The sequence below is a fragment of the Zea mays genome, chromosome 5, assembly GCF_902167145.1.
Source record: "Zea mays cultivar B73 chromosome 5, Zm-B73-REFERENCE-NAM-5.0, whole genome shotgun sequence".
Classification (NCBI taxonomy): domain Eukaryota; kingdom Viridiplantae; phylum Streptophyta; class Magnoliopsida; order Poales; family Poaceae; genus Zea; species Zea mays.
This window is the reverse complement of record NC_050100.1, coordinates 88,873,054-88,894,871: the sequence shown is the minus strand read 5'-3', so window position 1 is coordinate 88,894,871 and position 21,818 is coordinate 88,873,054. Positions and strand designations below refer to the sequence as shown.

Here is a 21,818-nt window from a genome sequence, read left to right as displayed (position 1 = left end):
TGCGGTGCAGATCACATCCTGCTTCATTAAAACGTGATCGTCGATCGTCATCTGGCGGACAACGTTCCATACCGTTTCGGTTTAGGGTTGAATTGGTCTGAGTCGTTGATGTATGATCCGACAGATTGGATAGAAAGTTACCCTTCGGCCACGACAACTTTGCTTAAGAGCCTCTCTAGTTCTAGGTTATCAACCCGCGGTACAGCGCATAGTATTCTAAGTCTTAGACCAACTCCAGCAAGACTCCGTATCCCACTCCGCATCCGCATTTTGCACGGTCTGAGGCACTATTGCGCGCTCCAGCAGGCTCCGCATCCCTCTCCGCAAAATGGACGTCGTGTCCCTGCACTCCCCATTTCCACACTTTCTCTCTCCTCTCCGCAGCTCTCTGCGTGCGCGCGCGCCTGCTGGCGGGCCCCAGGTGTCATAGACTGCATGCGGAGTGGGATGGGGAGTGTTGCTGGAAACGGAGACGGATACGGAGAGGAGAGAGAATGTGTTGGCCGCGCGTTTTAGGGATACGGAGAGGCAGACTGCTGGAGTTGGTCTTAGAATATTATCACTCCGTGTAACAATTAGGCCCGACTAGCACAACAAGCGGCACGCACGGCGTTAACCTGCCCAGCGTGAAATAATTGCTACCTATTTCTCTCGCCGGCGACGAGCCTCCGCGGAAACCAGTGCCAAGCCAGAGAGTGCTTCTTTCTCCGCCAGACTGCTGCTCCGCGCGAGAAGAGCCACCACGGAGTCTGCGTGACTCGGGACAGTGGAGAAAATCAGCGGCACAGCGTGGGTCTCGCGACCTCCAGCGAACGGTGAGTCGATGAGTTTATCTCCTTCCGGCCTTACCTATTCTCGATCTTCTCTGCTCCCTTAGTTCTTGTTCCTTTATTTTCCTTGTTCCCCACTGTCTCTTCCTGATTAGTGTTATTTCGCTTGAGTCAGAGATCCCTAAGTTTCGATCCACTGTCCCAGTGGATTTGGGACTGCGATGGAGGAGCAGTTCATCCTCCGCGTGCCGCCATCCGTCGCAGAGCGGATCGAGCGCCTCATGAATGAATCCGCCGCCTCCTCCTCCAACCCCGACGAGGCCTCCCTGGACCTCTCCTTCTCAGGTTAGTTTACCTCATTTCCCCCGTCTCTCATCCTCGAATCCTACCCCCTTTCTCCGAAAACCTAGCGTGTACTAGGCAAGAAGCCCCTTCGGAAACCGCGGTTCATGAATTTGCTGCTCGGGAATTACGTGCCTGTAGACTTTTAAACGGAATTAAGAAGTCAGGTCAGGTGCAGTGGGGCTTCCAAGCGCCGGGAACGCGTGAGGCTGGTAACCCGTGGTATGTGGGGGCTTCGGGCTTCCAAGGCGCTGGCGACGCGTGAGGCTATTATTCTGTTAATTGATGTTATATACTTATGTTAGTGGCTCTCTGGTCCTGATTGCCACAGCTCGTTGGGAGTTTGGCTTGGGTATGCCGGGTCTTGCCCTAGCATGACTAACTGCTGTTCCGTTCTTCGGAGTTGTTGGAACAGATGACCGTTAAAGAATTAGAGGCCAGAGATCACACACTCCATTGTGCCTGTCCTGCGCTAGGTGGCTGAGATTATTAGGATGGTTGTTCTTGCTCCAGACTTTGTGGTGATAGGTTTATGTGTGGTGCTAGACTGTTGGTTTATTATGCAATTGGCGTTGGGATTATTGACTTAGCATGGATCAGTTTGCTTGTGAGTTTAAGAGATTGTTCATTTGGAAATTCCTTGAGGTGCTTAAGTATTTATAGGTTAGTCGATCAGAATAATAGGGTTCTTTCATAATCGACAGTCGAAGCAAATCTGAGCAAAACATTCCAAGCTTGTGTTCTGGTTCAAGGTAGCAGTTTCAGCAATCTGATTGCTTTACCTTTAGATAAGCCTTGATGTTAATCACGTACTGAAGATCCATTTACTATGGGATGCATTGGTCAATATTTAGCAGCTGATGTAATAATTTAATGGTGAACAATTCAAAAATTAGGAATCCAAGTGTTGTGCTTCATGCTTTTGTTAATTGTACTTTGCAAATCATGTTTCCCTGTGTTTAATGATTTCTCTCTTCTCCTACATAAGATGTTTGGGAGCATTACTTGGCTCACATATGCTTCATGCAGCACATTCTCTGATTCAGATGAAATCATGAAATAGTTAGATTGCTGTTGGTAGTCTCAGAAATAACTCAAGATCAGTAACTAAGTATGACTCCAAACAGTTAAATTTGTTTCACGTTGGGCATGGTAAGTCCTTATTGTGAAGCTTTTAGCTTGAGAGTTTGTTTTTTTTAGGAATTTTTAGCTTCAGAGTGAGGCAAAGATTATATGTGATTCATTGGATATTACATCCACTATGTGCATCACAGCGAAACACTATGGCCCCTCTTATTTGTGAGCATATAACTTGAACTCTACGCTAGACTAGATATGTATTTAAGAATTGAAATTTTGAACTGTTCCCTTGTGCGTTGATGAGATATTTGTTCTTACAGAGGATGGAAGAAATGGCACATTTATGATCGGTAATGAGAGCTTTCCTGCATCTCTCTTGGATCTACCTGCTGTGGTGGAGTCATACAAAACATATGATGATTCTGTACTAATTAAAACTGCTGATGTTGGTCAGGTAAAAGTGCATGTTTAATGTATGTCACCTGTTTATTTATTAAACTTCGTATCTTCAAATCGTCCACTGAAAACAAACTGAAACAGATGATTATGGTAAGAGAAGAAAATGATCCTGCTCCAGAAGGAGTCGAGTACAAGCATGGGCTTACTCCTCCAATGAGGGATGCACGCAGGCGACGTTTCCGCAGAGAACCAGACTTGAACGTAATAAAATTTATTGCCCTCGAGCTCTACTTGTTACCCAGTTCATGTTCATAGAAACACTTCTAGGTGGAACTCTGATTATTCCTCGTACAATTTTGCAGGCAGAGCTGGTTAACCAAGTTGAGAAGCATCTTATCAGTATCATGCATGGAGTATCTGTCAGTATCCTTTTGTTTTCTTCGCCTGCCACTTGCTAAATGGTAGCATGTGTTGTATTCTAGCAGCTGGGAAAAAATGGTATATAGTACTCTTTTTTACTATTTATTTAGGTAATAGTTTTCTCAGTATTTTTCTGGCTACTAACGTTGGTTGACAAACGGTTTGCCTACATGGAGCTCCCTCCCTTTTTGACAAGCACAATGACGTGTTTCTTTGAATCTTGTCTGTATAGTGGTTTCAGATAGATGTTTAATGTTTTGAAAGCTACACTTGAACACCAGTTATACTTCTGAATTGGTTGCTTATAACATCGATAAGTCTGACATGCATTTGGTCTGTTGGTTGAAGGATTCTCTGCCTACAGCTTTGTTTCACCGTTTTTTGCGAACTCTGTAGATGGCATTTTTCCTTGACTACTAGTAGACCAGAACGCCAGTGCGACAGGAGGCGAAGAAGGTGGTGATCGTAAGAAACCTCCAGTAGCTCGTGCAGCAAAGCAGCCTGGGGTTCAGGAGCCCGCCGCGAATGGAGAGGAAGCTGATCCTGAGAGGAGCGACAGTGATGATTCAGATAACTGAAATGGAGGACCTGGACTGGGTGCAGCCTCAGTGGTCCAGGCGAGCCATGCCAAACTTCGCAATTTGAATAAATCAGAATGTATATATTTGTAACAAACAATGTGTTTGTTGTTCGCTGAAGCATGTACTGTCACGGTAAACATGATGTGACGCTATAATGCCAAACAAGATGATGTTACTGCATGTACTAGCAAAATAGTTATAAATAACAACTGCTAAGTAGCATTTTATTGGATTTAATTTGATTTGAACTCGTTTTAAAATCAAGAAAAATTTTAGGATGATAATAGCAAATGCTAGCGGTAGTACGAAAGAATTAGTCCCATCGACAAGAGACTGGTAAAATTTACTCCACTGTCCCGCAAAGGGTGTCATTTGCCTTTTTTTGCTATGAAGTTTGACTGGCTTATTTTATTCAAAAAATCATAATTATTATTTATTTTCATTGTGATTTAGTTTATCATATGATTTACTTTAGCTAGGAACTGATTTTTTCTACGTTTTCACAAATTAGAAAAAGATGAGTCGGTCAAACTTGAGGTCAAAAGAGTCAAACGACATTTTTATGGGATTGAGGGAGTACATAAGTTGTATTATTGGCAGTCTTTTTTATTATAGAACTCCACTCTAGTGTTGTCTAATGCCTGGCCAGCTATAGGACACGCCATCGCCATCGATCTTGATTTTCTTTTTCCTTAGTTTCGCTGCTAACCGAGCCCTATTAATAGCAACCGAACGTGTACCGAATTCTAGCAGTCTATTCACTTTGATTAAAGCCAGCTATTTAAACTTAACTTCTATAACTATAATTTATAGAAACACTGTAAAATTAGTACTGATTAAAGCCAAACAAATAAACAACAAGTTGTAGGTCATGTTCCACCGCTCAAAGTTCTCTCAGTATGGGCCATTAATCTATCGCGAGTCGAGCGTTCCACGTAGTTGGCCTACAGTCACTAGTCGCTAAGACTATCCGCAGCGGTTCCCTCTAAATTTTTCTCCCTATATCATTTTTCTGGGTCACATCATCAATAGTTTTACCTCTACTTTTTCATCTCTCGCAGTGGTTTCCCCTAAATACTTCCCCTATACCCCACTACAACTATAAAATATCATTTTCTATACTACTTTTCATCTACTATCAATTTTTCTTCTACTATTAATTGAAGGCGGGCCCACATGTACAACACAAGGGGGGACTTGGATGCGCGCTGCAGCTGAGGGGAGAGAGAAGAGTACCGCGGCGTGGGGAGCGCTGTAGGGTGCCGTGCTGCAGGCTGCCGCGTGCGTCTGTAGCCACCATGCAAGGGAGGGGGCGCGCGCGCGGTAGCCGCTGTGTTCAGTCTAAGACTATCTGCACCACCTACCGCTTGACCTCCCCCTTCCCTCGGTTAGTGGCGCCAGTGTCACCCTATGTGCTGCACCGTTTGTCTCTACAAACACCCCTAACGGCTACAGTACTAGTACTAGGGGAGCCTACAGGCATTCGCCAGATGCAGCGTGAGGGCGCTAGCCCCCTTCCCTGCGCGCACAACGACATGACAGTGCACGTTGGAGTTTGGTATTTGGAAAAAAATTGATGTTGGATGATAAATAGGTGTAGAAAACGATATTTTATGGTTGGGTGGGTAATAGGGGGAGAATTTAGGGGTAACCATTGCCGGGAAGAGAAAAGTAGGGGATAGAATTAGGATGAGGTGGCTCCATAGTGCGGTATAAGGGAAAAAATTTAGAGGGAACCGTTGCGGGTAGTCTAACACATTTGCATCTAATACAAGTCTTGTGCACAATAGTCGTTTCCACAATATATCTATTCTTTTTAGTTTTTAGAGATTAGGTAATGGATCTTTAGGCTATCCGCAGTGATGAACTCTAATCGGTACCTTATAGAGATAGAGTTGAAATACAGTAGAAAACTGTCGCAGCGACGAACTATTTAGGCTACTCAAGGGAACCAGAAACTCTATTTCTAGAGTACATGCATCTCCAACTCCAAAATTGTCGCTCAGTGCATGCACCTACTGTGAACACCTAGATCAGAGGGGAAAAATAAGAGATTGGTGGGTGAAGAATAGAGTTAAAAAGAAATGATAAAATATATAGTAGTTGGTATAAAGTTGAGATATAGTAGTTGGTATAGAGTTGGAAACTATATATTTAGAAAATCAAATTGTCTTGTGAAAATTTTCTTTCTCTCATTTCCCATTTTATTCCTGAATAGTTCTTTATTCTATATTATAAAATATTAAGTCTTTTCTGAATACATATCTTTTACATGATTTGACATAATGTATAACTCGGTACATACTAGAAAAAAAAGCAGTGTGTTATAGTTTGGAACAAAGTAATGACATGCATGAAAGTGAATGAGTATACATTAATGGGAATAAAGCTAAGATTGTGATCAAAATGTTCTCTCCCACATATTAATTTTAGTTAAAGTTAACTTATGATGATTTGCAAATCTAGATATAGACCTTCCTAAGAAACGCCTAATTCTTTGCAATAACACGCTCACAAAATTCAAGTGTACGAAGGAAGTTTTCACTTGGATACGGAGCAGACAAAAAAAAGGAAATCAAGTATGCATCGCATCTAGATACATTTTCCCCCCAGATGGCAGATGCAGGAAGCACACAAGCAAACTAAAAAAAACAATACTTGGGAAATTATTCGAGAAACATCTAAACACTAGTATGTATATATTCTAACATGATTTTAATTTGAGTATGAATAGTATGGATTTGTACGAATTAATCGCAATTACAAGACACGAATTTAAATCCTCTCACACACTACTAACACTGTCACTAGACCTCTTTTCCTTTGACAGATTAATTAAGCTAAACCAATTTACACGATTGAAAAATTCCCCATGAGCATATCAGAAACCGTATTACCAAGATCCATCCCGTCTCAAACGCTTTAATTTGTTCATCAAACCGATCAGTCGACCACCAACGCATCCAACTTTAGTTGATTGATTGATTGAACCATATAAGCAACCGACGATTCATTCATGCGCATGGCCGCCGCGTATGTAAATCCTCGTCTCGGAGGAGGTACCTCAGGCATGCACGCACGACGACTTGCTGATCGATCAGTGGGATTTGCTTGGTCTAGTACATGCGCGGGTGCTCGCCTAGGACGATGACGACTCGGAGGCGGCGGCGGCGGCGGCGGGCTCGGGCTCCCGGATCTCGTCGATGCGCGCGATGACCGTCTTGAGGTCCCACCTCCGGTCGACGTCGGCGTCGCAGCAGGCCAGGCCGACCTGGAGCAGCTTCACCATGTCGGACTCGCAGCCCCTGGCCCCCGTGATGTCCTTGTCGAACACCTCGCCGGTGCGCTCCTCCGTGACGACCGACTGCACCCACCCGGCCAGGTCCGCGTTGCCCTGCCGCCCCTGCCGGAGGTAGTTCGCCGGGAACTTGCCGGTGAGTATCTCCAGGATGAGGATCCCAAGGCTCCACACGTCGCTCTTCTTGGACGGCTTCCCTTGCGGCGCGATGCACTCGGGCGCCTTGTACGCCACCATCACCTGCGCCGCGATCTGCGGCGTCACGACGGGCACCAGCGCGTAGTCCGACAGCACCGCCTCGAACGCGCCGTCGAGCAGCACGTTCGATGACTTGAGGTGCCCGTGCGGCACCGTCAGCATCGGCAGCTCGTCGTACAGGTGCGCCAGCCCCCGCGCCGCGCCCTTGATGATCCGCAAACGCTTCCCCCAGTCCAAGAGCGACCCTCGGTTACCTGATCATCATCAAGTTCAAGTTCAGAATCACCCAGCTATGTTTAATTTCATTTTCTTGTTGTATGTACTGTAGGAGAGTATGCCAAAAAAATGTTGTTGTGGTAGGAGAGTACCATGTAGGAGCTGCGCGAGGCTGCCATTGACGATGTAATCGGTGACAAGGAGCTTCTCCTCCTTCTTGTACAGGTAGGCGACGAGTGGGAGGAGGTTGGGATGGGCGAGGCGGCCGAGGCGACGCATGTGCTCCGAGAAATCCTCCCGCCCGACGCCGTTCATGTCCTTGAACCGCTTCACCACCACGGCGGGGCCCTCGCAGAGCGTCGCCTTGTACGACGACCCGAAGTTGCCGCTGCCCAGCACCTCGGCCGACGCCCGGAGCAGGTCCTCGATCTCGAACCGGGTGCGGCCCTCCTGGATGAACACCAGCCGCCCGTGCTCGTCGCGGCGCGGGCGCTTCCCCGCGGCCGCGGCGGCGGAGGCGGCGCCCCCGGCCGCGGCGGCGGTGCGCGGCTGGCTGGTGCTGGCTGCGTTCTCGATGTTGACGGCCGGCGCGGTGTTGAGCTTCGGGTTGGAGGGCGTCTGGTCGCCGCCTCCCAGCCTCTCGGCGGCCGCGCGCCTCGGCTTCCTTTTCCGGCTGCCGAGGGCGCCCGTGGTGATGCCCGCGACGCAGAGCAGCACGCCAAGGATGATGAGCGCGATGGCGATCTTCATCATGGTCGACATGCCGGTGCGCGGCGACCCCGAGCTGTCGCATTCCACTTCTAGTGGTTTGCCGCAGAGGAGCTTGTTGCCTGCATTGCATGTAAGGTCGTCGTCGTTCATCAACAAAACGTACAGAGAGGCCGGGGAAAAAAAATTAAAGATGAGGCGAGCGAGAATCGACGGATCGATCGAATTGCTACCTGCGAACATGCTTGCATTGAAGCGGCTGAGCCCTACCGGTATGGGCCCGGAGAGGTTGTTGTTGGAGACGTCGACGAACCTGAGCTCCGGCTGGGAGAAGTCCGGCAGCGGGCCCTCGAAGTGGTTGTTGGCGAGCGACAGCTCCAGCAGGCGCGGCGAGGTGATGGACTCCGGGACGGGGCCGGAGAACTCGTTGGAGGAGAGGTGCAGCTTGCGGAGGCCACGCATGGGCCTGAACGTGCCTTCGGGGATGGCGCCGGACAGGCGGTTCCGCGACAGGTAGAGCATCTTGAGCACGGCGAGCGCGGACACGTTGGGGAAGGCGCCGGTGAGCGCGTTGTCGGAGAGGCTGAGCGCGCGCAGGCCCGGGAGCACGGCGAGGACGGACAGGTCGGGCGCGCCACCCGACAGGCCGAGCCGCTCCAGCTGCAGGCCCTGCACGGAGCCGTTGCCGTGGCACGACACGCCGTACCAGGAGGAGGAGTTGCCCCGGCACGGACCCGGCGTGCCCCAGTTCCGCAGCGGGCCCGGCGGCGCGCCGTCCAGACCGCGCAGCGTGTCCCGGAACGCGACCAGCACGTCGCCTTCCTGGACACCCTCCGCGGCCGGCGGCAGGAGGACGGCAGACGCGAACGCGAATACGAAGGCAACGTGGACGATGCAGCCGTGCGGCCGCGGCCGCGCCATGGGGACGCGGGCGGCGCCGAGCGAGTCGTCCGACGAGACGAGCCGAGCCGGTGTTCTCACGCGCACGGCGGTGGTCGCCTTGCCGGAGGGGCCGTGACCGCTCGCCGCATGCACGCACGCCCGTGCGCGTCGTAGTGGGAGGAGGCGAGGGCGAAGCTACGCGTCCCGCGTGTGCATGGGGTGAAGGAATGGAGGGGAGAGAGGAGGTGGCGGGAAGGAAATGCGGTGATGGGTCGCGACGCCAGGTGGGGAGGGAGGTAGATAGCCTAAGAATAGAATTGGCGAGAGAAGAGACGGCAGGCAAACACAGCACAGCAGCCGCGTCTGTTGGCGCTGCGGCCGGTTTTCTGTGTCATTCCGTTCCTGATTGGAGTTGGATGCGAGAGCAGGTTTTAGCCTTGCGTAGGTTCATGATTCACTTTTGCACTTTTTCTAATTGTCATGTGTTTGATTTTTATCTTCTAATATTCTCCCATACCAAAATATAATTTATTTTAAACTAAATATACATTTATTAATTAACCTATAAATTATAAATGTAGTTTGTATATATTCATTCCGTTCCAAAATAAAATATATTTTATCTTTTTAAATGATTCATATAATAATTAATGTATTTGGTTTATATATGTGTCAAGATTTATTATCATTCATTTAAATATTGTCGGCGTTTCGAGACCGTGGGGTCCCTGTGCCGACGAGTGAAATGTCGCCGCGTGCCCCAGCCCAGATGGGTCGGCGCGAGGCCGAGCGCGAAGGGGGAGAAAGGTGGCCAGAGACAGGCGTGAGAGAGGTGGAAATCCCGCGGCCTTCGTGTTCGTCCCGCGCCCAGGTCGGCTGCGCTTGCAGTAGGGGATTACAAGCGTCCACGCAGGAGAGGGAGCGAGCGGCCTCACGCGAGCGCCTGTCTCGTCCTCGTCCCCGCGCGACCAACCCTCTGTAAGAGGGCCCTGGTCCTTCCTTTTATAGGCGTAAGGAGAGGATCCAGGTGTACAATGGGGGGTGTAGCAGAGTGCTACGTGTCTAGCGGAGGAGAGCTAGCGCCCTAAGTACACGCCGTCGTGGCAGCCGGAGAGGTTTTGGCACCCGGTTCGTGTGATGTCGTGGCCGTCGGAGGAGCGCTGGAGCCTGGCGGAAGGACAGTTGTCGGGGCTGTTGAGTCCTTGCTGACGTCCTCTTGCTTCCGTAAGGGGGCGGAGAGCTGCCGTCGTCAGGGAGCGTGCGGGACGCCATCATTGCCTATCTGGCGGAGCGAGCCAGATGGGACGCCGGTCTTGTTCCCTGTAGCCTGAGCCAGCTTGGGGTAGGGTAATGATGGCGCCTCCTGTCGACGTGGTCGGTCCGCGCCCTAGGTTGGGCGATGTGGAGGCTCCTCCGAGGTTGAGGTTGAGTCTGTCTTCCGTGGCCGTGGTCGAGTCCGAGCCCCTGGGTCGGGCGAGGCGGAGACCGTCGGCTGAGGCCAGGGCTGAGTCCGAGCCCTGGGGTCGGGCGAAGCGGAGTTCGTCGTCTTCTGGGGCTGAGCCCAAGTCCGAGCCCTGGGTCGGGCGGAGCGGAGCTCGTCGTCTTCTGGGGCTGAGCCCAAGTCCGAGCCCTGGGTCGGGCGGAGCGGAGTTCGTCGTCTTCTGGGCTGAGCCCAAGTCCGAGCCCTGGGTCGGGCGGAGCGGAGTTCGCCGTCTTCCGGGGCTTATCCCAAGTCCGAGCCCTGGGTCGGGCGGAGCGGAGTTCGCCGTCTTCTGGGGCTTAGCCCAAGTCCGAGCCCTGGGTCGGGCGGAGCGGAGTTCGCCGTCTTCAGGGGCTTAGCCCGAGTCCGAGCCCTGGGTCGGGCGGAGCGGAGCTTCCTATGGTGCCTGAGGACTGAGGTCGGGCCTGACTGCCTGTCAGCCTCACTCTGTCAAGTGGCACTGCAGTCGGTGCGGCGCAGGCGGCGCTGTCCTTCTGTCAGGTCAGTTAGTGGAGCGGCAAAGTGACTGCGGTCACTTCACCTCTGTCGACTGAAGGGCGCGCACCAGGATAAAGGTGTCAGGCCACCTTTGCATTAAATGCTCCTGCGATCTGGTCGGTTGGCGCAGCGGTTTGGTCAGGGTTGCTTCTTGGCGAAGACAGGGCCTCGGGCGAGCCGGAAATGTGTTCGTTGCTGGAGGGGGGCCTCGGGCTAGACGAAGATCCTCCGGGGTCGGCTGCCCTTGTCCGAGGCTAGGCTCGGGCGAGGCGTGATCGAGTCCCTCGAATGGACCGATCCCTGACTTGTTCGCACCCATCAGGCCTTTGCAGCTTTGTGCTGATGGGGGTTACCAGCTGAGAATTAGGAGCCTTGAGGGTACCCCTAATTATGGTCCCCGACAGTAGCCCCCAAGCCTCGAAGGGATTGTTAACACTCGCTTGGAGGCTTTTGTCGCACTTTTTTGCAAGGGGACTAGCCTTTCTCGGTTGCGTTTTGTTCTGGTGGGTGCGCGCGAGCGCACCCGCCGGGTGTAGCCCCCGAGGCCTCGGAGGAGTGGTTTGACTCCTACGAGGTCTTAATGCCTCGCGCAATGATTTGGCTGGTCTGGTTGTTCCCTCATGCGAGCTGGCCGTAGCCCGGGTGCACGGTCGGGTCCCAAATTCTCGGGCTGGTATGTTGACGCTGTCAACGGTTTGGCCGGAGCCGGGTTTGCGAGAGCAGCCCCCGAGCCTCTGCACAGGGCGAGAGGACGATCAGGGACAGACTCGACTTTTTTACATACGCCCCTGCGTCGCCTTTCCGCAAGGAGGAGGGGGGAAAGCGCCATGTTGCCCTCGGTGGGCGCCGAACATGGTGTCTCCGGTGAGCTGCTGGCGGGTAATCCGAGCGGACGTCCGTGCCCCATTTGCTAGGGGTCGGCTAGAGGCCCAGAGGCGCGCCCAAAAGTACCTGCGGGTGATCTGCCGGACCCGGTCCCCTGTCGACGGGGTCCGAGGGCTCGATGCCTCCCTCTGATGGGATTTCGTTACAAGATCGTTCCCGCTAGTCTCGGAAATGTCCTAGGGTACCTCGGGAGCACAGCCCAAGCCTTGGTTATGTATCGAACGTACCCATGGTCATCCCTTGCTCTGCGTCTGAGGCGGCTGTGAACCCTTCGAGGGCCAGCCTTCGAATCCCTGATCAGTAGTGGGCGCGGAGCCCGAGTAGCCTGAGGCGGTCGTTGAACCCTTCCGAGGGGCCGGCCTTCGAACCTCTGACCAGTAGTGGGTGTGGAGCCCACGCGCTATGAGGCGGCTGTTGAACCCCTCCGAGGGGCCAGCCTTCGAACCTCTGATCAGTAGGGAGGCTCGGAGCCTGGTTCCTTCACGGAGAAGGATCCTTTTTGGGGTATCCCCCTTTCCCGGTCCCTGTCGTAAGAGAGAGAAAGAGGAAAAGGAAAAGGATTCGAAATCGAATGACGTGGCGTACCTTTTTTGATGCAGTCATTATGGCAAAGGCGAAGCGCCGCTCGCTTCCCCTGCCAGAGGCGCCGCCTTTCCCGCCGCGGAGTTAATGCGACGGGGCGTGCGGTTCGCGGGGCGGTCGTTGCGCGTGCGCGAGCCATTCGAGGAACGGAACACGGGCGCGTCGTCTTCACGCCGTGAGAGAGGGTTCTCTCACTGCCCCTGGATAGGATGTAAGCCTGGCTGACGACGTGACCGCTACTCCTGCCCGCCTGCCACCGCTATTACTGCCGGCCCATTTTTGGCCGCATTGACCGTCGCGCCAGGCTGGCGTTGCTGGGTCGTGCGTAGGGTTGCCTCGAGTTGCGATACTGGTGCTGCAGTCGAGGAGGCGTGGCAGTGGCGCGGGTGGCGGGGCAGTTGCTCGCACGCAGCACCCGGCGCGCCGGTTGCATGACGCGTGGGCCTGGGCCTCCATGCTGGGCGTGTTGGAAGTCGGAGAAGTGCGCCCACTTGGTGCGGTTGCATGCCGCCTGCATGGCTGCCCGCCCTTTCGCCCGCTGGTCTGGGCGAAAGTGGAGGACCGCTTGTAACCGCCGGGCGGTTGCATGCACCGCGCGCGGCGATTTGGCTTCTTCTGCTCTGGGCCAGCTTGCATGACGTGTGGGACCTAGCCCCCGTGCCGTAGGGGGGGACCTTGGAGCGTGTTGGAGAAGACTCAGCCCGCGACGGCTGGGGACGCAAGTAGGGAGAGTCGCCTTTAAAAGGAGGGTGACCCCCTTGAAAGGCGACCATGTCTTCGTGCTTCCTTATGCATCGTGTCTTTCCACCTTCTGAGCCCCCGGATGGGGGATGCCCGCAGTCCTTCCGCCTTGTCGTTGGGGGAATGCAACTCCGTGGGAATTGGTACCTTTCAGCCATCGTTCGGCTTCAAGGATTTTCATCACGCAGCCCGGCTGCACCCCTCCGCCGGCGGTCACCCAAGACGGTGACCTCCAGCCCCTGGATGGGGAGAGGCAAGCCGGGCTGTGATCTTGGTCCCGCCCTCAGCTTCAAGGATGTTCATCATCCTTGCTGGGGCGGAGAGCGAGGCGAGCCGGGGCTCTACCTCCCGCGCGGGCCGGCTGGCCACCTCTTCTTCCAGCTTCTGGTGGTGGAAACCATCCTCCAGCTCTGTGGAGGAGGCGTCCTCCAGCCATGCCGGGGAAGGCGAACTGTTGCTGCCGAGCTAGGATGCAACATTCCGCCCTCTTCCTCGCTTTCGTGGCGAGGACGGGAACGAGGACCTGCCGGTGCGCTTCGGAGCGGCCCGCTCTTTGGCTTTGATGGCTGGTTCGCGTCCCTTGAGCGGGAACGTGAATGAGAGCCTTCCGGCGGTCGTGTCCATCCTGGGACCATGGCTGCTGCTGCAGAGGTTGCTGGCGAGTCACCCGGAACTCGTCGCCCCGCAGGCTCCCCGATGTGGAGGTTGTTCATACCCGCGGGGACGGAACCGGAGTTCCGTTTGTAATGGCACTTTGAATGCCAGTATTTTTGTTCATTGTGGCTGTCGAGGCCTGAACATGTATGTAATTTTGGGCATGGAGCCGTGTTTTTTCCTTATTTTCGAGCACTAAGACTCGCCTGTTGGTTGTCTGAACCGCTTCACCAAGCGTGAGTCGCCCCGTGTAAAGGTGACGAGTGAGGTATCCGTATCCCGGAGGCGTAGGAGTCCCTCGGCTCGGTCAGCCTTGTTGTCCGAGGCTTCTCTTGCTTAGTTAAAGGAACCCCTCGGTCGCTCTTCGATGAGCCGAGGCCAGGGGTAGCGGTGTCAGCACGGACAGAGGCAGAGTTGGCTCGAAAAGAAGACTTGGTCGGCCGGAGCCTGGCCGGGTCGTCCGTTAGCGGGACCGACGCCGGAGTTGATCTTCCGAGGCCTTGGGTCGGGCTGATGTCCTCGGGGGACAGCTGGCTAAGGCCTCGGGGTGACCAGCCGAGCCGCCTGCTCGAGCCGGATTCTCGGAGAAGACCCTGGCGGCGATGGCCCGGGCGTGGTGATGACGTCGTCCTTCAGAGTGGAGATCCTCGGACCGCGTTGCCGTCCGAGGCTAGGTCGGACCTCGCCGAAGGTGTTGTCGACGCCGAGGGTGCTGCTGCTCCCTTCAACCGTCAAGATCGGAGCCTGCAGGATCGGATTATCTTGTAGCGTGTGTTTTCTGCGGCCGCCGAGGCCCAAACACACCCTCGCTGTGTTGTAAAGCTACGTCTCTTTTCCTCTTGTTTCGAGTATCTGGACTTTTTCGTCGGTAACAGAATTGTCTGTGTGAGCGAGAGTTGCTTCTCGCGGAAGGTGATGAGTGAGGTATCCGTATCCCGGAGGCGTAGAAGTCCCTCGGCTCGGTCGGCCTTGCCGCTTACACGCACTCTTACCCGTCCATAGGGTTCTGTCACCGACGCAGTCGAGAAGGCTCGAAGAATCGCTTCGGCAGAGGAGCTTTCGAACGTGAAGACTTGTTCGGTCCGCGGAATCACTTATCCGAATGTGAGTTACTTATCGCAGAAGGTGATGAGTGAGGTATCCGTATCCCGGAGGCGTAGGAGTCCCTCGGCTCGGTCAGCCTTGGCTACTTACGTGTACTCCGTCGTTTTCAGGATCCACTTTCGAAGTAGTCGAAAAGCACGAAAGACATTCTGGCAGAAAAGATCTTTTTTCGAGGAAAATTTCGACGCAGAGGGGGTTCCCCCCTTTTAGCCCCCGAGGGAGGGACGGGCTTTGCCGAGGCAAGGCTGACCCTTCCTTGATGACTAAACTTTGCGTGGGAGCGAGGTATATGAACAACTTGAAAGCATCTTAAGGGTAGAAGCGACGTAGCTGTTGGATGTTCCAAGCGTTGTTGTAGACCTCGCCTTGACTGTTGGCCAGCTTGTACGTTCCGGGCTTCAGAACTTTGGCGATGACGAGCGGCCCTTCCCAGGGGTGCGTGTAGCCCCCGGGTGTCTCCAATAAGGGCTCGGGGTGCTGCGCGATGGTCGCAAGCCCCCGAGTGTACCTCTCGTAGGGGCTCCTGGCCTTTGGCGATGGAAATGCATCACTGGAGGAAGCCTGAGGGGCTGCGATGGTGGAGCTCCTTCCCATCTCCCAGCAAGACGAACGACTTGGCGCGCCGCGCCAACCTCCGAGCTTTGGCTCGGTCGAGGGGTAGCTCTCCTTGGTGGAGATATTGCAGGTACGGGGTCTGCCAGTTTCGATTAGGCGTGACCCCGCTTCGCTCCTCCTCGACGCGCAGTGCCTCATTCTCGGGGGCCGAGGGTACCTCGGGCCGAACCGTGGGTACCTCGGACCGAGCCAAGGGTACCTCGGGCTAGGCCGAGGGTGCCTCAGGCTCGGGCGTGTCGTCGATCTTGACGGAGGGTTGATGCAGGTCTCGGGAGAAGGCTTCCGAGGGAACCGTTATTCGCCCAGAGGCGGTACAGAGGCAGGCCTCTTTCGCCGAGGTGCGAGATGAAACGGCTCAGGGCCGCAAGACATCCCATGACTCTCTGTACGCCTTTCAAGTCCTTGATGGGCCCCATGCTGGTGATGGCTGCGATCTTCTCCGGGTTGGCTTCGATGCCCCGCTCGGAGACGATGAACCCCAAGAGCATGCCTCGGGGCACCCCGAAGACACACTTCTCGGGATTGAGCTTCACGCCTTTCGCCTTGAGACATCCGAATGTCACTTCAAGGTCGGAAAGGAGGTCGGAGGCTTTCCTCGTCTTGACTAGGATGTCATCGACGTAGGCCTCGACCGTCCGGCCAATGTGTTGGCCGAACACATGGTTCATGCACCGCTGGTACGTCGCGCCCGCATTCCTCAAGCCGAACGGCATGGTGACATAGCAGTACATGCCGAAGGGCATGATGAAAGAAGTCGCGAGCTGGTCGGACTCCTTCATCTTGATTTGGTGATACCCGGAGTAGGCATCGAGGAAAGACAGGGTTTCGCACCCAGCAGTGGAATCCACGATTTGATCTATGCGAGGCAGAGGGTAGGGAACCTTCGGACATGCTTTGTTTAGACTAGTGTAGTCTACACACATCCGCCATTTCCCTCCTTTCTTTCTCACAAGCACAGGGTTGGCAAGCCATTCGGGATGGAATACCTCTTTGATGAACCCTGCCGCCATTAGCTTGTGGATCTCCTCGCCTATGGCTCTGCGCTTCTCTTCGTCGAATCGGCGCAGAGGCTGCTTGACGGGTCGGGCTCCGGCTCGGATGTCCAGCGAGTGCTCGGCGACATCCCTCGGTATGTCGGGCATGTCCGAGGGACTCCACGCGAAGACGTCGGCATTCGCGTGGAGAAAGTCGACGAGCACTGCTTCCTATTTGGGATCGGGTTCGGAGCCGATCCGGACTTGCTTGGAGGCGTCGCTGCTGGGGTCGAGGGGGACGGACTTAACCGTCTCCACTGGCTCGAAGTTGCCGGCGTGACGCTTCACGTCTGGCACCTCCTTAGAGAGGCTCTCCAGGTCGGCAATGGGGGCCTCGGACTCGGCGAGGGCCTCGGCGTACTCCACGCACTCCACGTCGCATTCGAACGCGTGTTTGTACGTGGGGCCGACGGTGATGACCCCGTTGGGGCCCGGCATCTTGAGCTTGAGGTAGGTGTAGTTGGGGACGGCCATGAACTTCGCGTAGCATGGCCTCCCCAGTACCGCGTGGTAGGTTCCTCGGAACCCGACCACCTCGAACGTGAGGGTCTCCCTTCGGAAGTTGGAGGGCGTTCCGAAGTAGACGGGAAGGTCGTGTTGTCCGAGGGGCTGGACGCGCTTCCCGGGGATGATCCCGTGGAAAGGCGCAGCGCCTGCCCGGACCGAGGACAGATCGACACGCAGGAGCCCGAGGGTCTCGGCGTAGATGATGTTGAGGCTGCTGCCTCCGTCCATGAGGACCTTGGTGAGCCTGATGTCGCCGATGACGGGGTCGACAACGAGCGGGTATTTCCCCGGGCTCGGCACGTGGTCGGGGTGGTCGGCTTGGTCGAAGGTGATGGGCTTGTCGGACCAGTCTAGGTAGACTGGCGTCGCCACCTTCACCGAACAGACCTCCCGACGCTCTTGCTTGCGGTGCCGAGCCGAGGCGTTCGCCGCTTGCCCACCGTAGATCATGAAGCAGTCGCGGACCTCGGGGAACTCTCATGTCTGGTGATCTTCCTTTTTGTCGTCGTCGCGAGCCCTGCCACCCTCCGCGGGTGGCCCGGCCCTGTGGAAGTGGCGCTGAAGCATGGCGCACTCCTCAAGGGTGTGCTTGACGGGCCCCTGATGATAGGGGCACGGCTCCTTGAGCATCTTGTCGAAGAGGTTGGCACCTCCGGGGGGTTTCCGAGGGTTCTTGTACTCGGCGGCGGCGACAAGGTCCGCGTCGGCGGCGTCGCGTTTCGCTTGCGACTACTTCTTGCCCTTCTTCTTGGTGCCGCGCTGAGTTGACGCCTCGGGGGCATCTTCCGGTGGGCGGCCCTGGGGCTGCTTGTCCTTCCGGAAGATAGCCTCGACCGCCTCCTGGCCAGAGGCGAACTTGGTGGCGATGTCCATCAGCTCGCTCGCCCTGGTGGGGGTCTTGCGAACCAGCTTGCTCACCAGGTCGCGGCAGGTGGTGCCGGCGAGGAACGCGCCGATGACATCCGAGTCGGTGATGTTGGGCAGCTCGATGCGCTGCTTCGAGAATCGCCGGATGTAGTCCCGGAGAGACTCTCCCAGCTGCTGTCGGCCGCTTCGGAGGTCCCAGGAGTTTCCAGGGCGTACGTATGTGCCCTGGAAATTGCCGGCGAATGCTTGGACCAGGTCGTCCCAGTTGGAGATCTGCCCCGGAGGCAGGTGCTCCAACCAGGCGCGAGCGGTGTCGGAGAGGAACAGGGGGAGGTTGCGGATGATGAGGTTGTCAACGTCCGTTCCACCCAGTTGGCAGGCCAGCCGGTAGTCCGCGAGCCACAGCTTCGGTCTCGTCTCCCCCGAGTACTTTGTGATAGTGGTCGGGGGTCGGAACCGGGTCGGGAACGGCGCCCGTCGTATGGCCCGGCTGAAGGCCTGCGGACCAGGTGGTTCGGGCGAGGGACTTCAATCCTCCCCGCTGTCGTAGCGTCCTCCACACTTGGGGTGGTAGCCTCGGCGCACCCTCTCGTCGAGGTGGGCCCGACGGTCGCGGTGATGGTGCTTGTTGCCGAGGCGACCCGGGGCCGCAGGCGCTGTGTTGCGCGTGCGCCCGGTGTGGACCGAGGCTTCCCGCATGAATCGGGAAGTCGCGGCATGATGTTCCGAGGGGTACCCCTGCCTTCGGGAGGCGGAGCTCTCGGCCCGTCGGACCGCGGCGCCTTCCAGGAGATTCTTGAGCTCTCCCTGGATTCGCTGCCCCTCGGTGGTTGATGGCTCCGGCATCGCACGGAGAAGCACTGCTGCTGCAGCCAGGTTCTGGCCGACCCCAATGGAAGCGGGTGGCGGCCTCATCCTGGCATCGTCAGCGATGCGGTGCTGGAAGCCCTGAGGTAGATCACGCATTTCTCCGGCCGGAGGTTGGCCCGCCCATTCCTGCCCGACGTCCCGGCGGATCGGCTCAAGCGCTCCTGCTCCCTTGTCGAGCCTGGCCTGCATCCCGCGGATTTGCTCGAGCTGTGGGTCATGGCCCCCCGCCTGAACGGGTACCACAGCTAGTTCCCGCAGGATGTCAACGCGAGGCACCGGCCTAGGGAGATCACCGTCCTCCGGCATACCGAGATGGTTGCCTTCAGAGGGACCCCCATTTGCGGCTTGGGCCGCAGTCCTCGTCGCCGAGGCTGCAGCTTCCGTCGGAACAGTCGGAAAGGCAGTAATCGCATGCGGTCATGAAGTCCCGCATGGCACTGGGGTCGCCAAGTCTAGAGAAATCCCAACAGAAGTCGGGCTCGTCATCTTCCTCGGACCTCGAGGGCCCGTAGGTCGAGACGTCCGTCAGCCGGTCCCAGGGTGACCGCACACGAAACCCCAGAGGGTTTGGACTCGCCTCTACGAGAGCGTCCGCCAAAGCGAAGCTGCTTGGAGGGTCGAGGCTGAATCCGAAAGGCGTGAGATGGGAATCGGTCGGTACCTCTTGGTCGACGGGCGGTGATGAAGTCACGTCGGGGACTGACTGCACCGTCGTCTCAGGTACGAGGGTGACGTCCAGCAAGCCTTTCGCGAGCGTGCTGGCGTCGTCCGTTTGCTCGGAATTGGCGTGTCGCGGGGAGACGGCGCTCGTCTTCGTCTCAAACGCGAGGTCGATGCCCGACGCGCCCCCCGTTGGGGCGCTGGCGCCGTCGACTCGCTCGACAGTCGACGAGGCGCTGCCTCCTGCTTGGCCTTGGTTGCCCCGCCTCCTCCTCCGTCGGCGGGGGAGAGGACGGGGTGAGCTCGAATGTTGTTCTTCCACCACGCGGGGAAGACGTCGTCGATTCCGCCGCCGGCGGGCGGGCTGTCGGCCGCCATTGTCGCTGTCGCACGGCGGTGGAAGGAGTATCATGTCGTAGCTGCCGTCGAGGGACATGAACTCAAGACTCCCGAAACGGAGCACCATCCTGGGCTGGAGAGGTTGCTGGAGACTGCCCATCTGGAGCTTGACGGGAAGCTGTTCGTCAACACGCAGCAGCCCCCTACCTGGCGCGCCAACTGTCGGCGTTTCGAGACCGGGGGGTCCCTGGGCCGACGAGTGAAATGTCGTCGCGCGCCCCAGCCCAGATGGGTCGGCGCGAGGCCGAGCGCGAAGGGGGGAGAAAGGTGGCCAGAGACAGGCGTGAGAGAGGTGGAAATCCCGCGGCCTTCGTGTTCGTCCCGCGCCTAGGTCGGGTGCGCTTGCAGTAAGGGATTACAAGCGTCCACGCAGGAGAGGGAGCGAGCGGCCTCACGCGAGCGCCTGTCTCGTCCTCGTCCCCGCGCGGCCAACCCTCTGTAAGAGGGCCCTGGTCCTTCCTTTTATAGGCGTAAGGAGAGGATCCAGGTGTACAATGGGGGGTGTAGTAGAGTGCTACGTGTCTAGCGGAGGAGAGCTAGCGCCCTAAGTACACGCCGTCGTGGCAGCCGGAGAGGTTTTGGCACCCGGTTCGTGTGATGTCGTGGCCGTCGGAGGAGCGCTGGAGCCTGGCGGAAGGACAGCTATCGGGGCTGTCGAGTCCTTGTTGACGTCCTCTTGCTTCCGTAAGGGGGCGGAGAGCTGCCGTCGTCAGGGAGCGTGCGGGGCGCCATCATTGCCTATCTGGCGGAGCGAGCCAGATGGGACGCCGGTCTTGTTCCCCGTAGCCTGAGCCAGCTTGGGGTAGGGTAATGATGGCGCCTCCTGTCGACGTGGTCGGTCCGCGCCCTAGGTTGGGCGATGTGGAGGCTCCTCCGAGGTTGAGGTTGAGTCTGTCTTTCGTGGTCGTGGTCGAGTCCGAGCCCCTGGGTCGGGCGAGGCAGAGACCGTCGGCTGAGGCCAGGGCTGAGTCCGAGCCCTGGGGTCGGGCGAAGTGGAGTTCGTCGTCTTCTGGGGCTGAGCCCAAGTCCGAGCCCTGGGTCGGGCGGAGCGGAGCTCGTCGTCTTCTGGGGCTGAGCCCAAGTCCGAGCCCTGGGTCGGGCGGAGCGGAGTTCGTCGTCTTCTGGGGCTGAGCCCAAGTCCGAGCCCTGGGTCGGGCAGAGCGGAGTTCGCCGTCTTCCGGGGCTTAGCCCAAGTCCGAGCCCTGGGTCGGGCGGAGCGGAGTTCGCCGTCTTCCGGGGCTTAGCCCAAGTCCGAGCCCTGGGTCGGGCGGAGCGGAGTTCGCCGTCTTCAGGGGCTTAGCCCGAGTCCGAGCCCTGGGTCGGGCGGAGCGGAGCTTCCTATGGTGCCTGAGGTCGGGCCTGACTGTCTGTCAGCCTCACTCTGTCAAGTGGCACTGCAGTCGGTGCGGCGCAGGCGGCGCTGTCCTTCTGTCAGGTTGGTCAGTGGAGCGACGAAGTGACTGCGATCACTTCGGCTCTGTCGACTGAAGGGCGCGCGTCAGGATAAAGGTGTCAGGCCACCTTTGCATTAAATGCTCCTGCGATCTGGTCGGTTGGCGCAGCGGTTTGGTCAGGGTTGCTTCTTGGCGAAGACAGGGCCTCGGGCGAGCCGGAAATGTGTTCGTTGCTGGAGGGGGGCCTCGGGCGAGACGGAGATCCTCCGGGGTCGGCTGCCCTTGTCCGAGGCTAGGCTCGGGCGAGGCATGATCGAGTCCCTCGAATGGACCGATCCCTGACTTGTTCGCACCCATCAGGCCTTTGCAGCTTTGTGCTGATGGGGGTTACCAGCTGAGAATTATGAGCCTTGAGGGTACCCTTAATTATGGTCCCCGACAAATATAAATATAAAAATTAAAAGCTAAAAAGACTAATATTTTATAACGAAGTGAATATGTTTATATTTATTATCATCTATTTGAAGATGGATAAAAAAAGGCTAGGAAGAGCTATATTTTAAGACGGAGGATTACTATATTCACTTTGCTTTATTTTTTCTACATCAAAATCAGTTTTACATGCTCATGATCT

At 56.3% G+C, this 21,818-nt stretch overlaps 2 protein-coding genes across 5 annotated transcripts; one reads left to right on the top strand and one right to left on the bottom strand.

Moving 5' to 3' along the window:
• The first annotated feature begins 573 nt into the window (after positions 1-573).
• LOC100193879 (Transcription initiation factor TFIID subunit 7) lies at positions 574-3,829 on the top strand. Of its 4 annotated transcripts, none has more exons than XM_008682983.1 (6): positions 576-815; positions 976-1,115; positions 2,513-2,646; positions 2,733-2,852; positions 2,954-3,014; positions 3,435-3,829. In XM_008682983.1, exons 2-6 carry the CDS (start codon positions 992-994, stop codon positions 3,587-3,589), a joined length of 594 nt encoding a protein of 197 aa, XP_008681205.1. In that variant the 5' UTR covers positions 576-815; positions 976-991; the 3' UTR covers positions 3,590-3,829. The 4 variants fall into 4 exon arrangements, with proteins under 4 accessions (XP_035823608.1, XP_008681205.1, XP_008681208.1 ...); NM_001138956.1 differs by having other exon boundaries at positions 602-815; positions 946-1,115; positions 3,435-3,827; XM_035967715.1 differs by lacking the exon at positions 2,733-2,852 and having other exon boundaries at positions 574-815; positions 946-1,115.
• Positions 3,830-6,267: 2,438 nt separating this feature from the next.
• Positions 6,268-9,353, bottom strand: LOC103626677 (pollen receptor-like kinase 5). Its single transcript, XM_008647073.3, has 3 exons — positions 8,246-9,353; positions 7,457-8,134; positions 6,268-7,342 (listed from the first exon to the last, which is right to left on the bottom strand). Exons 1-3 carry the CDS (start codon positions 8,931-8,933, stop codon positions 6,732-6,734), a joined length of 1,977 nt encoding a protein of 658 aa, XP_008645295.1. The 5' UTR covers positions 8,934-9,353; the 3' UTR covers positions 6,268-6,731.
• Between the last annotated feature and the right edge of the window lie 12,465 nt (positions 9,354-21,818).